This window comes from Aulonocara stuartgranti (genome assembly GCF_965226115.1).
Source record: "Aulonocara stuartgranti genome assembly, chromosome: 1".
NCBI lineage: Eukaryota > Metazoa > Chordata > Actinopteri > Cichliformes > Cichlidae > Aulonocara > Aulonocara stuartgranti.
Window position 1 is genome coordinate 20,848,096 of NC_138939.1, and position 16,870 is coordinate 20,864,965.

Sequence of the window (16,870 nt, forward strand, 5' to 3'; positions counted from 1 at the left end):
TGGAATGCAGAGGGCTTGTGCAATTTAGCTACGGAGATCAGAAACTCACAATTCTGAGAATAGTATTTGCAATAAAAAGCAGCACATTTTTCTCAGATTCTGAGATATAAATACCTCTTTAAAACAAATGTGGACACCAAATCTGTTTATCACACAGCAAACCCTGTTAATCGTATATCATCATGCAAGACACCCATAAAAGCAGAGTCTGTGTTGTGTTTAGTGTTTTTTTCTACAATCCCGTTTACATTATTAGCTCAGAGCCTTGACTGATCTGTTTCTACACCTGATCTTATCAGTGACCTGCCAGTATAGAGATATGTGCACGGTGCTGACTGTTAGACCGGTGTGCAGGTCGTTATCTCATCTCCTGAACTCAAAATGAACTCCCAGTTTCCTTTCAGAAGGACAAATGAAGGCGAGTTGCTTTTTTACTGTAAACTATAAACGTGCATTGTGCAGGCGAGCTGCCTGGCTGACAAGACGAGAGACAAACAAGTGCCCGAAATGACAGCTTGATGCCGAAACAATGTTCCTGCAATGCTGTCTCTGTTTTCACTGAAACATGAGGATGAAGAAGACAAAGGTGAGCAGTACGTGTAAGAACAGTGGTTCTTTGTTGCACAAACTGATGTGTTTTGACACACGCAGACCTCACCGCTGCATGTCACGTGCATCAAGTGATTCATCTTCTTTAGTGGTTACTGGAACAATGAAGTCATGTTGTAAAGCACCTACAAGACCTGTTACACGATCAGACAGGTAACCAGGCCAAGCGCTGATCCGAAGCATTCTCTCTGATATTCATTTCAGCGTCTGCACCAGCCAAAGTGGAAGTTTCTGGAGTGATGCTGCGGCTGATAGTGGGCCCGCTCCGTGACACTCAATCTGCCGCAAATCAGATCAGTGCATCCAATCTGCGTTGCTTTTCAAGAAGTCTGAATGAAGCTACCTAACTGAAAAGACAAGGGTAGGGATAAAAATAAATAACAACAACAATAAATGGGTTCTGTTATTGTGTACTGTTTGTGTAGTCAGGCACTGGCTCCATGCGGTCTTAAAGAATCGCAGCTGGGTGAAAACGACGTGTAATTAAACTAATGTCTTTGCTACCTTTGGCAGTAGTTTGCTCAGAGTCCAATTAAATTCATATTTGGGTAGTGACTCAAGTAGTTCAGCAACTTTATCTCTATTTTGAATCAGGGATGCCTGAAACTACAAACGGTTTTGGGCCGTATTATTTCACTTTTATTTTCCACGCCCTATTATTGTTTTCGTGCTGAAAGCTGTGAAGGCATGCCCAGGTGATGTGTTCACCAGGCTGCTCAACATTCGTGGAAGAACTGTCAATGCTCCGGGCTCACTCACCAGTAAAGCTTCCCAATCCCACCCTGAAGAAGAATCACTATGGCAATACCTAATACAAATACATGATATAATATGACATATGTCCGATATACAAGCCCAGACTAACTGAATACAAAACCAAAGCTGAAATTCCCGTGATTTCCTTTAAACTGGGGGGGGGGTCACAGGAAATTCGTTTTAATTATTTTCTAAGTAGTCTCAACAACTAAATATCTCACCCTGAGTAGTTTTGCTGTTTCTCTAACAGCCAAAATGACATTTTTACAATGACAGCGGGCTTATTTACAAGCGACAACCATGAGGAGTGCGAGGGGCACGGCTCCGCTTAAGCCTGAGCAGTCCCGGTTTAAAGCTCCCGTCCCTCCTCAGCGTGACTGAGGATCGTGTTCATCTGCTGACACCTGCTGGATGTTGTATGACTGCAATCAAGTAGAAAATGGAAAGCTTGTTGGGTTCTTTAGTTACATTTATTTGTAGAAAGCCTCTTCTCAAACTGTGAAATGAGAACAGCCACGTCCACAGTCATGAAACAATGCTTTAATTTGTTGGTTATAACAGACACAATTAACTCATCTAGAGTTAATGACCTGGGACAGTATAACAAACATTTCTGCCCACATATCCTCCTCCTTTTCCTTTTATGTTACAATAAGTCTTCTAACAAGTCGAAATATTAAAAAAAAAAAAAAAAAGCAAAGTACTAACATGAAATACAGCACATGAGATGAGAATAAAATCTAAATAAAATCTAAAACGGAAAACTCAAATGAATAAAATAAAAAGGTGGATGTTAACCTGTGATCAAATTATCTCAGCTCATCACCTCTTTTAATCGCCTCTCAGGAGATGGTTGTTATTAAATTGGAACATCTTCTTCCAAGGTAACAAATAAACTTCTGAGGCTTGGATCTGATTTTTTGTCACAGAAAATTCCTCGAAGCTCTACATCTAGAAGTGACTCAGAGAAGTAAACCATTTTTTACATTTTTCACGTGGTTTGGTGAGTTCATGTTATCAAGCACCTTTAGACTTGTGACATTTCAATACAGTCAGAGGCTGTGAAAGAACTCACTGCCTGTTCACTACTTTACCTACTTTTTCTGTCTGCCATGTTTGAGTGTGTTTATTTAGTCTTTAATTGTAGACACTGGGATAAAAAGTAGAGCAGAAGAGTAACTTGTTTGCATCCTAAAAGCAAACCCACAATCATTGGACAATAAAATGAGGACGCATATCTTTGCATGACAGGAGCTGACACAGAGGACTTAAAATTAAGATGATACATACGGGGGAAAAGAAAAACACCCTTTTACATATCGGGACATACTAAAAATAATATTCCTTAGGTCTTAAAATGAGGCAAATACAACCTCAGATGCACAACGGCACGTTGTCTGTTACATCGTGTCATTATTCATTTAACAAAGTTAAGCCAAAATGCAGAAGCAGTGTGTGAAAAACTAACTACACCCTTACTGCTTTCATAGGAACCAGCAGCAGCCAGATGCTGAAAGTAAAATGCACTTGATTAACTGATCGCCAGCAAGTGTGAGCACCTCTATAAAAGCGGAGGCTTTCAGGCTTGCACTGCAACCAAGGGACCGGCACATCTTGGAGTTATCGAGCCGACCATGAACTCCTCTGAGTGCATTGTGGACTAGTTTCTGCTAAATAAATAATGACAAGATGTAATCTTCGTGTGCTGTTGTTCATCTCAGGCTGTATTTATATAATTTTGTGACCTGGCAAAGATTACATTTTATTTTATTATGTTCAGATAAGTAAAAGTTTTGTATTTAAAAGCAGGGTTCTTTCTTCAACTCTTTACTATTACATGAACTATATAGTACAGTAATGCTCACTGTGAGCCACATATAGTCCACTTTGATCTTGAGCTTTAAAACTTATAAAAACACAGTTAAAAGGTCCAAATCTATGCACTCTTTTCATAGTTGTCCAGCGGTCGGAATTGGAGTCTTTGTCTCTGGGGCCTTATGTTTGAAACTCCTGCTCTACAGGATGCCAGTAATTTGCAAAATAAACAAATTAAAAAGTGTGTTGTAGAATATATTTAAAATGTCATCATTTGCAGTTAATGGTACTGGATACAGTCAAATTAATCTGGATTTATCTGTGAAATGGGCCATTACCGTCAACATTTGTGTCAATTTGTGAGCATTTTGTTATTTTTATTGTTTTTTAGGTATATGATTACCTGGCCTCCAAAAAAAAGGCTATCACTGATAGGGTTTCTTATACAGAAACTAGCAAAGCAGTGAACAGTCGGGTGACTTCGGACACAAACACTGAATTATCCATGTATAAATCACTGAGTCTGAGCTCCCTGGTTCTTACGCTCCTGCCACAACTTCTTCTTCAGATCCAGCTCAGTGTCAGTGAACGATGCAGGACCCCAGTTAGTGATCCTCTGCGGTTCTTTGTGACCTAAAAGAGAGGGTCAAAAGAAAAGAGATGAAAAAATTACAGCGAGATGTACTGACAAACCGATCGCTGGTGTTCCTCTTTTTTTCTGCCGAGTAAGAGAAAACATTTGTGCCAGGGGCGTCAAACTCATTTTATACAGCTTAGTGTGAGCTTGGCTCTGCTAGTCTGTTGCATAACCACTGAATGATTCCTCTTTCTGACAATGGGCTTTCAGAAAATATTAATGAACCATCCATTTACAAAACTGACAAAGAGCAACCTGAGATTATTTCAACAACATTTTTTTAGTGTTTCGACATTCAGTCCACTGACACTACAAATAAATGCTTCTGTCATAAATCGAGGGCTCCTTGGCTAAGCGGCTTTAGTTCGGTGTGGTCTGGCATGCCGCGGGTAATTTTTTTATTACCAAGAGTGCCGTAAAACTGACAACGACTCAGACCTCTGGCTCGGACTAAATTAACAGTTCAGAGAACCATTCTCATAACACGACCCATTCTTAATGTCTTGTCCTGCTGCAAAACACAGAGAAGAGTCCCCAGATTTTTCCATACTTCTCTACAATGTGAGAGCTCGCCAGTCATTCATCAGGCTGGACTGAAGTCTTAGACGATGCTGCCTCTGGCCGGTGCAAATGGAAATGAAATTCATAAACGAAGAGCCCTCCTACCTGGCTGGATAAGACGCACCAGTCCCTCGTGCTTGGCCACCTTGTCTTTCCAAGTCTTAGTCTTGTTAGCTGCTCGCTCAAGTTTCCTTGTCACTTCCTGTATGTGAGGTAGGAAAACAGAGGTGTTTTATACGATTAACTGTTTCTGTTCTCATAAAAACGATTTTCAAGTGAATCTGTTTTTTTGTTAGGAGACAGAGTTCGAGATGTGCAGAGGAAGGAAAGTGGATAGATTGTACAAAGGATGTTGACAATGGGGCTGCCAGGCTGGAGGAAAGGAGAAGGAGACCACAGGCAAGAATCATGGAGGTAGTGAAGGAGGGTTGATGTGACAGAAGAGAAAAAGAGTGATCAGATGGAGGCAGGTGATCCTCTGCGGAGACCCCTAGGGGGACCAGCAAGAAGAAGAGGAGGAAGAAGAAGATAATCTTATCACAAGCTTTTCCATTTCACCTTTACTAGGGGTCAAAGTCATGCATGAACATATAATGTAAGTAGGGCATTATGTTTTTTAATCTTATTTTAAAGAAGCTTGATCAGACAGTAAGGATATACACAGTTCTGTGAGATACATGGCCTCTGTCTTCTGAAAGCTGACCTCATATTGCTTCACTGCTCCCTGCCGCTCCCTCTGCAGCCTCTCCAGCTGCTGCACGGCTGCTTTCAGGTCTCTCTCCTTGGCCAGATGCTCGGCCATTAGCTCCTGCTTCTCTGCCTCGGTCTGAGACAGCGCCCTCTGCTGCTGCTGTTGGATCCGCTCCAGTTCTGCCCTCTTGGCTGCCTCCTCTTCCAGCAGGCTACACATGAACACACACCAAGCATTCCTAAGATATTGTTTTCACTTTTAACAGACGGACGGATGGAAAATCAAATAAATTGACCACATAACCACAAAGTGACTGAGTTAAAAACTAGTAGGAGCCTTGGTAAGACTTCAGGTCAGTTAATCGGGTTCACAAACAGGGAGCTGACATCACCAGATTTACTTCCTGTATGTATCCACATGCCGTGTAGCACGTGTGTGTGTGTGGGCGTGTTTTCGAGACCTGGCCTGCAGCTTCCGCATGGCCTCCTCATCGTGCTTGGCCTGCCTCTCATCCTCTAAGGCCTCCTCCAGCCGGTGGTACATGTCCTCCAGCTCTCTGACGCGCTGCAGGTACTGCTCCAGTTCACTGGACTTCTGGGCCACCTGCTCCTCCATCTGCTGACGCACCTGAATGAGTCAAGACACAAACACACGCACAGTCATCCACATTTTTAATCAATGGGCTCTTTCACTCAGAGCAGTTATCTACACGTCAACTGTTAGTATGCTCTACTGCAAAACAAATCGCCTTTTATTGCTCTGCAAAGGCATTTGTCTGTCTTGTTTTTCAACTTGGGGGGATGATTAACTTGTTGGCTCATCTGACACTCAGACCAAAGATGAGTCAGCATCCTGTGATGGATAATTTGAGCTTTTTTAGCCTTTGTTTCCCTTAAAATACAGACGGCTTAATCAGACACTCAAAACCAAGAGACAGAAAGTCACCGTTTACCGGACACATTTATTTTTCTTCTTACTTAGAAAAAAAAAATACATAAAACTGTGTCACAATGCAATCAGGTGTTGTGAGAGGCACACTAGTTACCATCTTCTCTCTCTCCAAGTCCAGTCTGTAGCGATCCTGCAGATCTAACTGAGTCTGCTTCCTCCTCTGCTCCTCCAGCGCCGCTTTAGCCGCAGCCTCTTCCATCTTCTGCAAAACCCCCAAAAAAGAGGAAAGAGTTGCTCGACTGGAAGCCACATTAGCCTGCAGGGAAGTTCTTGACTGGTTTTACTTAAAGCTGAACTTCACACAAGTAATGCTAGCATCTATTTCTAGTGCAATTAGCGATAGGTATATTTTGTTAAGTAACACCAGGGTGTGTTTAGCAAAACAATAAAAAAAAAAGAGCCATCTGGCAGAGTAAAAGCAGAAGTGAGAAAGTATAACTTTTCTAAAGTTCTAAAAGAATCATACGCCCAGGCCTGCTGCTGGATGCAGGTGTCCATGACTGACATGTTCACAAACAGTAGTTTGCATAGCAGTTTTGTTTCCCTTTTTCACTGTGAGTGTCACATTAAACTCTCTGTGTTCTTAAAAAAACAACTGAATACATAGAAATAAATAGGAAGTGGACAGCACCATGATTTTCTCTGGAACTTAGGTTACACTGTAGCAGTGCTTCAACACTTTTCATTCTCTCCTGGATTAGTTTCAGGACCCCAGAAACAACCCCCCAAAAAAGAATCTATGTAGCATGAAAAATATATGAAATATATATTTTGTTAGGTTTATAAAGGTTTAAATCTTCTAGGCTCTGTTCATTGAAGAGCAAATGTTACTGTAACCAAGGCAGTCATAATTCTTCCTCCCACATGACAGGGCTTTTAGAGTTTTTAGTTGACTTAAGCACAGACAATTCTCATGGCTTCCAGCTCTCTCTGTTTGCTCTCATTGGCCGCCTGGAGTTGCCTCATCCTCTCTGCCAGGTCGTCTTCCTCCACCTGCTGCCTCTGCCGGAGCTCCCAGCGCCTGAGCCGGGCCTCGCGGTGAGGAGACAGCAGCCCCAGCCTCAGCTGCTGGATGCACGTTTGAATAGCTGCCACAAGACAGAGTCACCGGCTGAATTATTCCCACGACATTTAGTCATTATGGATTTTACGTTGAGTCAGACACTGACATTCAAAAATTCAGAGGCAACATTAAAGAAAATGAAGAGACAGTGATGATGAGACCTTTTTATGATGAGGAAATTACAGAGGGCCAGAAAATGATGAGTCAGTACCTTGAATCCATTCCTGCTTCTTCTTTTTATCTGACGCGCTTATCTCAAAGCTTTTGTCAGCACACTTTATAATAAAAAGGCATTTCTTCCCTTCTTTATCTGGCAGCGACTGCAGGAGAAAGAAATATTAGTCGCTGCTATAGCGTATGCTCATCATTTTAAAGTCTTTCGTTTAAGGAACATGTAGGACATGCAGGTCAGCTGTTTACCTCCACACAGCAGCTTTGGTCCAGAATTATGTCTCCTTTCTTCTCCTCGAGATCCTCACACACATAGTACGACAGTGAGGTGGGTCGGAGGACAAACCAGCGCTCGGTCCAGTTCTTCCTGACGTGCCCTTTTTTCATCATGTATCCCTTCAAAACACAGTGTAGGAAAGAACATATGAATACAGTAGCTACACTGGAAAGGTTAAAAAGTCTCTTGCAAAGGGCTGTCTGGGAGGGTTAGTGTAGCCAGAGGTGCAAAGCCACCTAAAGAATAATGCAGTGAGAGATGAGGGAATTTGCATTGAGGAAGCTGACATTTTTATCTCAGTGGCAGCAAAACCGTGAAAGCTCACGGTTCAGAGATTTTTAGATGGGAAATCTGAAGCTGCAAATATGAGAAATATACAGAATAACAGATCAACATCCTCTCTGACCTCCTTGAGAACGTCCAGTATGAGCTCATTGAAGACCTCATTGATGCCCATGGACAGGATCTGGTGGTTTAAACCTTTGCTGAAGTAACCCATTCCCACCAGCTCAATCAGCTCCCAGGCAGTCAGGAAGTTCTTCGAGTTCTGACGCTGCTTATATTCTGCAAAGCTCTCTTTACTCCAAACAGTCCCCATGGCTTCCGTGAGCTTTCGCAGGAAGTACTCGATCTAAGGAGATATGTAGAAGCTTTACTTGAAGCTCAGAGCTTTGGTAGAGGGAATGGTAAAACATTTCAGACTACGGGATCCTCACCTCTTCCATGACGATGACTAGCGGGTATCTCTCCTCTGACAGAAAGTTGAAAATGCACCACACTTTGAAAGCGTCATTATCTGAGATGAGCAAATGTTTTGTGTGTATATTTTTCTTGTAACAAAGTGTCCAGCACATCCTGTTGAACTCCATTATGTCGAAATCCCCACATACCTGAGATTAAAAATGCAGAATTCAGTCAAATTCAAAGTCGGAAGCACAAAGGAACAAGGGTTTTCGTGTTTACAAATGCTAAGCAGGAGACTGCTTAGAGCTTTCAAAACCTCGAGTCTGCAGGATGTGAGGTGCAAACGTGATGTAATTAAATGCCTCATTTTTATTCAAGTCAGAGCCTACGAGAGAAAAGCGAGAAAACAGAGAGAAACAAAGCAGTTTCCTGGCTCGGTTTTATCAAACTTTTATAAAATGCACGTTTGTCGTGCGTTTGCCGCTTGCTAAGCTGCAGAGCGAAGACACAAGGATCCACTTGTGCCAAGAGTATGTGAGGATGAAACTCATTTTATTCACAGATTTCATTAACATTCATTAAACCATTATTGCATTGATTAAAAACAAAACAAAACACATTGCTACTCTGTGTGCACTGAGCAAAACAGACCATGATTAGTCATCGTTTTCAGTGCCACAAAACCGTGTGTGAAGTGTGTGTTGGCAGGTTTTTACTATTTTTATTGTGTAACTGACTACTTTTTTTTTTGCGTTTTTAATTTTCGTCCTACAAAGCCTTTTGAGGGTTGTTCCTGGCAAAGTGTGATATCCAGTGTAAATAAAAGCTTTGGCACTTCTTAGTGTCGACAACACGATGCATCAAAGGGCCTGTTTGCAGTTAGCTTTAAAATGCATGACGGGTAAGCAGTTCACAAGCGCACAGTATCAAAGACAATGAGCAATGTTGGGGTGACACATTTGACCATATGTCAAATGTAGACATATGGTTGTAGACATGTCATGCTTTGAGATGTATGCACATGTACAGCAGTTTATTAAGATTTTAATTTATTGCATGGAGGGCCTTCAAGCTGGTGTTACGTGAGCAGTAACAAAATGTGAATACAACTTATCAGCTGGACAGCTTGGAGTCACGGGTGTAAATGACTATGTGGAGCAGATGTTTGCTGGTGAGACACATTTTAAAGTGTAAACAAGGTCAAAAACTGCTGAATAGGATGACGCATTTGTCATCCGAGTCTTGTCTCAGAAGTCTCAGCATTCTTGCACAAGATGCTAAAGCGAGTGAGTCAGAAACCCGTCATGTTAAAGTGAACACTGCATATTCCAGATTTTTTATTTTGGTGCATTACTGTCTTGACAGGAGAAGACAGTAGGGAGAGAAAGTGAGGGCAAATGATGCACAGGAAAGTGGTCTGGGGCAGGCTTAAACCCAGGAGTCTGCAGAAGCCTCACCTGGCGCCACCCCGTGATCAGCTTGTGTTCACAGTCATTGTTATTCAGCGAGCACTGAGAGAGTGTTAACATGTCATAGTGTTTAACTGACCAACTTCTAGTTTTCACATCTCTTAGAAGTCTCAAGTATCCATACTGAGAACAACATTTGAACCAAGGCTCTTTGCTCCCACCTTGTCAAGAATAAACCTGTTGAGGTAAGGCATGTAGCCCTGGTTGGAGAGAGGCCCTTCATCGTTATCTTTGAAATGCTCTTCAAGGGCCACAGGGTCATGTGGGATCTTCATCACTGTGCACAGATTATGAGACAGCACCTGAAAAACACAACAATAAATGGACAATAAACAAAGGAACAGATGCTGCCGGGCTTTCTTGGATATTTTTATGGCAGTCTTGAAAAAAAAGTTCTCCAGGTTTTCTGAAGGTCTTTGGACATTTGCTGCTTTTTCACTCCTTTTTCATTAAGTCCTTGTATGAGACAATTTTAAGAAGAAATTTTTGTTTGTTGTTGTTTGTTAAGCCACTTACTGGTGACACATGACTCATTCAAGCATAAAGAAGGCTCTAAACTCGATGTGTCGTGAACCACTGTTGTGTCTACACCTAACAGACAACTTAGCAAAGAACCCATTTTAAGATAATATCTTTAGGCACTTTGTTAATAGCTCCCTGTCAGTGCCAGACCCAAAAGACTATCTACAGCACATCAGTATCTGAAAGTCATGTCCTTAAGAGAAAAGAAAAACTCCAGTCTAGACCCTTTAATTGATTCTTCTACTGTTTCCTGAAGCCTCATCAGAAATGGTCTCAGTGGACGGGTGGATATCAAGAAGCCGTTCTTAATGAAGGCAAACTACAAAAAAATCAGTGGTAACAGATCTTACTGAGCGATGAATCCAGATTTGAAATGTATGTTTCAAACCATCATCAGTATGTATGGAGGAGGCAAGGGGAGAGAGGTACAACAGTGAGTGTCTACAGTCATCTGTAACACAGGGTGGAGGCTCTGTCATTGTGTGAGCTGCATTTATCAATATAGAAAAAAAGCACCATCAAATTTGAATCTGTTACATGCAATATCATCTGGAAAGCATCTGATTGGCACTGGATTAATTGTTCAGAATGACAATAATTTCAAACACAATGCCAGTGCAGTAAAAGCACACCAAGGTGGTTATGCTTGGATAGGATAGACACAATGAAACACTATGAGTCATGGACTGGCCTCCCCAGAGCCTAAACCTCAACATTTTTAAAGCAGCGTGGGATCATCCTGACAGAGAACAGAAACAACGAAGAGCTTTAATTGTCCTTCAAGAAGCCTGGAGAGCTAGTCCTGAAGACTTCGTAAAATAAATGGCAACAAAGCTGCGTGAGAGTTCAAGTCCAAGACGGATATTGACTTTTAAGTTTGTATGAATTTTATAAAATGTTTTTGCTTCCTATTCCGCATTTCCACCTATCATTGCACACATTTCAATAAATCGCTCCACCTATTTCCTATTTTCCTAGCAAATACAAAGATGAAGGCCAGCTTTTGGACAGTACATTACCTCAACATATGTCAAATTACACTTCCTCAAAATAACACACACGAGGTTAAATTAAAGGTTAGGCTTGGGTTCACTCTCGCCGTTTTCATGTTTGCAGATATGCATGCAAAACACTTCTAACATTTACAAGCACTGCTGACCAAGCGTTAACTCCAGTTCTTGAAGATGAATGTTCACTCCTCAGAACAAAGCTTGTCCCTGGTGATTAGTGCGACTGCGTTAATGCACCAGGGTACAAAAGGTTTTACGGCTTCGTGTGAATAGTTCAACAAGCAGTGTGTATAAATACATCTCCATAAATAGGGACTTTTTCAGTTTTCCTGGCTGTGCTGCAGTGTCCATATGTTAGAGATGAAAAACCCTGCAGGAGCCTTGAAGTCAGACAGTGTCTTTGTCAGGCTGGGCACACAGACAGCAGAGCCACCAGGCAAACAAACTTAGGCCCAGGCTGTCATACAGTAAAACACCACCTCTTTCTACAGTGGAGCTGCCTGAAACTGGATTTTCTTTGACAGTATATGTTTATGATAACATGATTATATGTTTAAGCCCACGTTTGTAACAATCCCTGCACTCAGCATAATTTGTGATTGAGGGAAACACGTATAAAATTGAGTGAAAGTTCACGGATTTACTTTCACTAAGTTTTAACTAAGTAAAACCAACTCAGCCGCGTTTATCACACATAAAGTCAGAAAAAAAAACAGTGAATACAGGAAGTGTCATTTATTCAGCGGTTACGTTACTGAGTAAAAATAACGGCAGAGTTTAAGTATTAGTGTCCTGCAGAAGAGGCTCTGAACTGGAAGAAGAAAAAAAGAACCGAAACGCACCTTTAACTGAGACTTGGAGACTTTTCCACGCTGATCCACGTCCAGGGCTGTGAATGCGTGCCATATGGATTTCAAAAGCTCCTCTCGCAGCCACATTTTGTCCCTCAGCAGCACCGCAGGAGGTGTCTGTGTGTCTCTCCGTCCGTCTCCCTCTCTGCGTATGTTTGCGGGTTTGAAACTATCCGCCTCTCAGAGAGAAGCGCTGCGCTAGAGGCGCAAAAAAGGGAGAAGTGTGATAGCGCCACATGTTGTTTAGTTTTTTTTATGCGTCCCGCTGCTAGTGGAAGTTTGTTCAATTCAATTCAATTCAATTCAATTCAATCTTTATTGGCAGACTACATGTCCATAAAAACAAGACAAGAAACACACACACACAACTCCCCCCCCCCCCCCCCCCCCCCCCCACACACACACACACAACACAAGGTATACCATTAAATATATATATGTATATAAATAAGTATATAAAGCATTTGTAAAAATATAAAACCATAATATACATAAAACACAATTACTTAAAATAAATCAATAAATACACAAACACTTTAACCAGTGCTTTCTGAGACTGGATGAGTAACGGGAACCACTCACTGTCGGATCTGTAAGTGCTAAAATTATACTGTTACTCGAACCATCCAGTCGTTCTCTAAAACTGAACATTAACTTTCTTAAAAGTGCTTCAAAAGTCCAGACACCCACAGCTACAAACATCTGACTGGCACTACCACTTCTAGGTATCCTGCAAAGGATTCTCATCGCATCATTAAATGCAACATGCAGCTTCTGCATGCTACGTTGTTTGTAGGATGACCACAAGGGGGCAGTATATAGCGGTGTGCAATACGCTTTAAACAAAGCCACTTTAACTGGAAGTGAACAAAAGCTGAATTTGCGTGCAATAGTATTTGCCTGCACATAGAGCTTACACCGTTGTCTGTATATGTCATCATCATCATTCATTTGCTCAGTAATAAAGTGACCGAGGTATTTCACCTTTTTATGAACTTCAAGAGTTTTTTGTGCCAGTTTAAACAAAGGGAAATTTAGCTGTTTATCCTGCTTGGTTCTACATATCAAAACAGCACTTTTAGCAGCATTGTACTCAATGTCATATTGCACACCATATTCAGTACAGACATTAAGAAGATCCTGTAACCCAGCACTGCTTGGACTAAAAACAACCAGGTCATCTGCATACATAAGATGATTTATCAGTGCTTCACCTAATATACACCCAGTGTTACAGGCTCTCAGCTGTATGGACAAATCATCGACATATAAATTAAATAAAATTGGAGACAAAATCCCACCCTGTCTGACACCATTGCTGACACCAAAGGGGGCAGAAATACTGCTTCCCCATTTAACCTGCATGTTCTGATGAGCGTACCAGTAAGAGAGAATCCTCACGATGTACTGAGGAACTCCCCGTGTCTTCAATTTATCAAAAAGTTTTCTGTGGTTCACTCGATCAAAAGCCTTAGAGGCATCAATGAAACACATGAGGACAGATGAATTTTTAGCCCTATACAACCTGACTATTTCCTTGAGTGCATATATGCACATGTCAGTGCCGTGCTTTGGTTTAAAGCCAAACTGATTATCCAGAGAAGAGATGAACACACTAACTCTATCAAACAGGATTCTTTCTAACACCTTAGATAAAATACTGGCTAGTGCAATCGGCCTGTAATTATCCAAACAGCTCACTTTTGCAGCTTTGTCTTTCATAACTGGTACCAGTAAAATACACAGCATTGAGTCTGGTAATATGCCATGAATCATAAACCCAGTGAAACAGAGTGCTAAAAGAGGAGCTAGCCTTAAACTAGCATGTTTTAAATGTTCTGCAGTGATGTGATCCAAACCAGAGGATTTATTATCAGACAACCTATGAATGGCTTCATATACTTCATGTGTCCTTACACTTATTGTGTCATTACTCATGTCAAGATTGTCCTCATATGGATCACTTTTTATACAGTTAAACAACGCACTGTAATGCTGTCTCCATAATGCTGCAATGTTATCTGCCCCAGAAACACCTTCAACAGTTGATGGTAGAGATGGTTTACAGTTATTAAGAGCTTTCACCTCTTTCCAAAAATCTGCCATATTATTACACAACATTTTCCTGGCCAAAGAATCTGCTCTCAGCATTTGCTCATTTTTAGTTATAAAGCGAACAGCGTACTTATATCTGGCATTCGCACATTTTTTCTGTTCAAATTCTGGGCCTTGTTTAGGTCTTCCAGCCATGGCCCAACATTTATAAGCTATGCGAGCTTCATCATGGTACATGGATACATGTTCTTTCCAGCCAGGTCTGATGTTAGGTTTCTTATGCTTATATTGTTTATCAAGCAGTGTACCACTTTCATGCAGAGCAGTCACTATATCATCATACATGGAGCAGAGTAAATGTTTATGCACAGCATTCTTACAGTTGACATCCTTGCACAAAATAGCTTCTTTCGGCAAAGAAATGTTGTTCAGATGTATATCGGTATTACTATGATAAGCTAAGAAATCATCTTCACTACAAGCTGACCAGTCTAATTTTACACTGGTAGCAATATTAGCAATATTGTTTCCAGTTGTTGCTGGCATTTGTTCCACATTCACAGTAAAACCAAAAGGTATATGATCTGACACAGTTACCTCATACCTAATAGTCATGTTTGCTAAAGCTGCATGTCCATCAGCTGTACAGATACAGTGGTCCAGCCATGATGTACTATGCCAGGCTTCACTTATGTATGTATAGCTATCTGCAGGCAGTAACACTTTGGTAGACAAGATAAGATTATTAACTTGACAAAAATGAGTTAAGTGGTCAGCAAACTGAGAACTGCTGTCTGTGAGATCAGCATTAAAATCACCCAAAACATATATGCTGTAAGTATCATTGTCTTGAATAAATGCATTAATAAAAGCCAGCCTACTGAGGTATTCTTGCTCATTTTGACAAGATTCATAGGGAGTATAAATATTAAGAATGATAAAACTACTATTGTTCTGTGTATATTGTATACCAATACACCAGTCTACATCCAGTCTAATGGGCTTTATCACAGGGTCTATTTTTTTGTCCCAAAGCACAGCAACCCCTCCAGGTATTCTGCCTCTGACTATAGCTGTGCTGAGATCAGTTGTTGATTCCCCCACTCCCAAAAAACTTGCATTTAGACAGTTAAGTTTTCCCAGGTCCTGTTTGGACAACCATGTCTCCTGCAAGCATAAAATGTCACATTCTGCAAGCAGACTGTCCACAACAATCCGTCGAGCTTTGTCCCCTGCACTCTGTCCCAAACGTAGACCACGACAGTTGTAAGATAATACCCGAATAGACATCTTCATGTTGATACGTTGGTACCAAAAGGCGCAGTTATCTCCCCTGCTGGATCCACTGAGCTTGGCACCACCGTACCGGGCTTACGAGGTTCATAAAAACGCCGGACCAGAGCCCCTTCAGGCCAGAGTTCAGGATTGTACATTTCACCCACATCATTACATTCAGCAGTAACCTTGAAAGAGCTGAACCTGCTACGTCAGTTGACCTGAGTAATTAAAACCAAGTAACACGTCAACAGTTTATTTAATCATGAATAAGTAACTTTAAAGTGAGCCTGCTATGCTCTACGTTGGTAGGTGTTTGGATTAAATGTGGTCGTTCATGACTTCAAAAATCCACGTGAGACAAAAACGCACACTTCAGGCTGCTTTAAACACTTTTAAACATTCTTTTTCCAGTCTCGGCTCTCTGTGATGTCAAGAAGAGCCGTTATCCCTGATATGGTGACGTCAGGGACACAGCTCTGAGTAACCTTGCTCCTCCCGCCTACTGTCCAAGCCTTCTGTTTAACATGTGCAGCCAGACAGAAGAGAGCTGGTTTGTTTTTAACTAAAAATAAAATTAACCGATTTGGCCCCTTTTTTCTAATTGTTAATTATTTGTAGAGTGTCCCAGCCGCTGGATTGGGAGCATGCTGGAAAAAGTTTGAGAGCCTAAAGGAGGAGAGCATAACCTCCACTTCCTAGTTCTACATGTTATAACTGCCTACCTGGACTCGGTGCTGCAATTTGATTCCACATATACTTTTGATGGTATACAAAAGCAGGTCAAGTTATTGGACGTTCATACTGACCACTACGTGGATTTTTTATCTCTTCATTATGTTGTGTTATTCTAATTTGTGTTGAAAATGTGCTGGTGAGGATGACTCCCCCTGCAGACCAAATCTACTTATTCCCATGTGTTTGATTTCTTAGGTTTTACACCAGATGCTCTTCCTGATACAACCTCAAACAGATTTCTGTCTCCTCCTGGGATTAAACAGGTGATCTTTCACTCATTAGGTAAGTGTAACCTGCTACACTAACTCAAATCTAGCTAAGGTTACAGATAAAGTAACCTGAACCCAAAAGAATACTTCAAATCCAGGCAACTTCGAGGGCAACGCTTAAGGACGTCTTCAGAGGTTACTCCAGTATTTTGTTTTTCACATGGGGTGACCTGAACTACTCAAAGGGTTAGGGGCCTCAATAATTAAGATCATTTTATCAGAAATAAATACAGAATTAAAAACTTGTTTTGGGAAAACAAAGAAAAAGAAAAACAACAACAGGCGTGATTTCCCTCCTCTAAGAGTGGGAATCTAAAATAATTTTGTAATGAATACTTGTTTTGGAAAGTGTTGAAAGAAGCATTTAGATACAAAGAAGCATAACCACCCAAATGAAAATCAAATAACATAACAAAATTTGTTACTTTGTAAAAGTAAACATAAAGTATATTTACTTTTACAATTA

General features: G+C 41.1%; 1 protein-coding gene across 1 annotated transcript; it reads right to left on the reverse strand.

The window, feature by feature from the left end:
- Positions 1-1,885: 1,885 nt before the first annotated feature.
- swap70a (switching B cell complex subunit SWAP70a) lies at positions 1,886-13,280 on the reverse strand. Its single transcript, XM_082527582.1, has 13 exons — positions 12,985-13,280; positions 12,059-12,265; positions 9,846-9,986; positions 8,248-8,421; positions 7,938-8,162; positions 7,504-7,650; positions 7,295-7,403; positions 6,927-7,108; positions 6,115-6,222; positions 5,530-5,696; positions 5,082-5,280; positions 4,484-4,580; positions 1,886-3,813 (listed from the first exon to the last, which is right to left on the reverse strand). Exons 2-13 carry the CDS (start codon positions 12,152-12,154, stop codon positions 3,695-3,697), a joined length of 1,764 nt encoding a protein of 587 aa, XP_082383708.1. The 5' UTR covers positions 12,155-12,265; positions 12,985-13,280; the 3' UTR covers positions 1,886-3,694.
- Between the last annotated feature and the right edge of the window lie 3,590 nt (positions 13,281-16,870).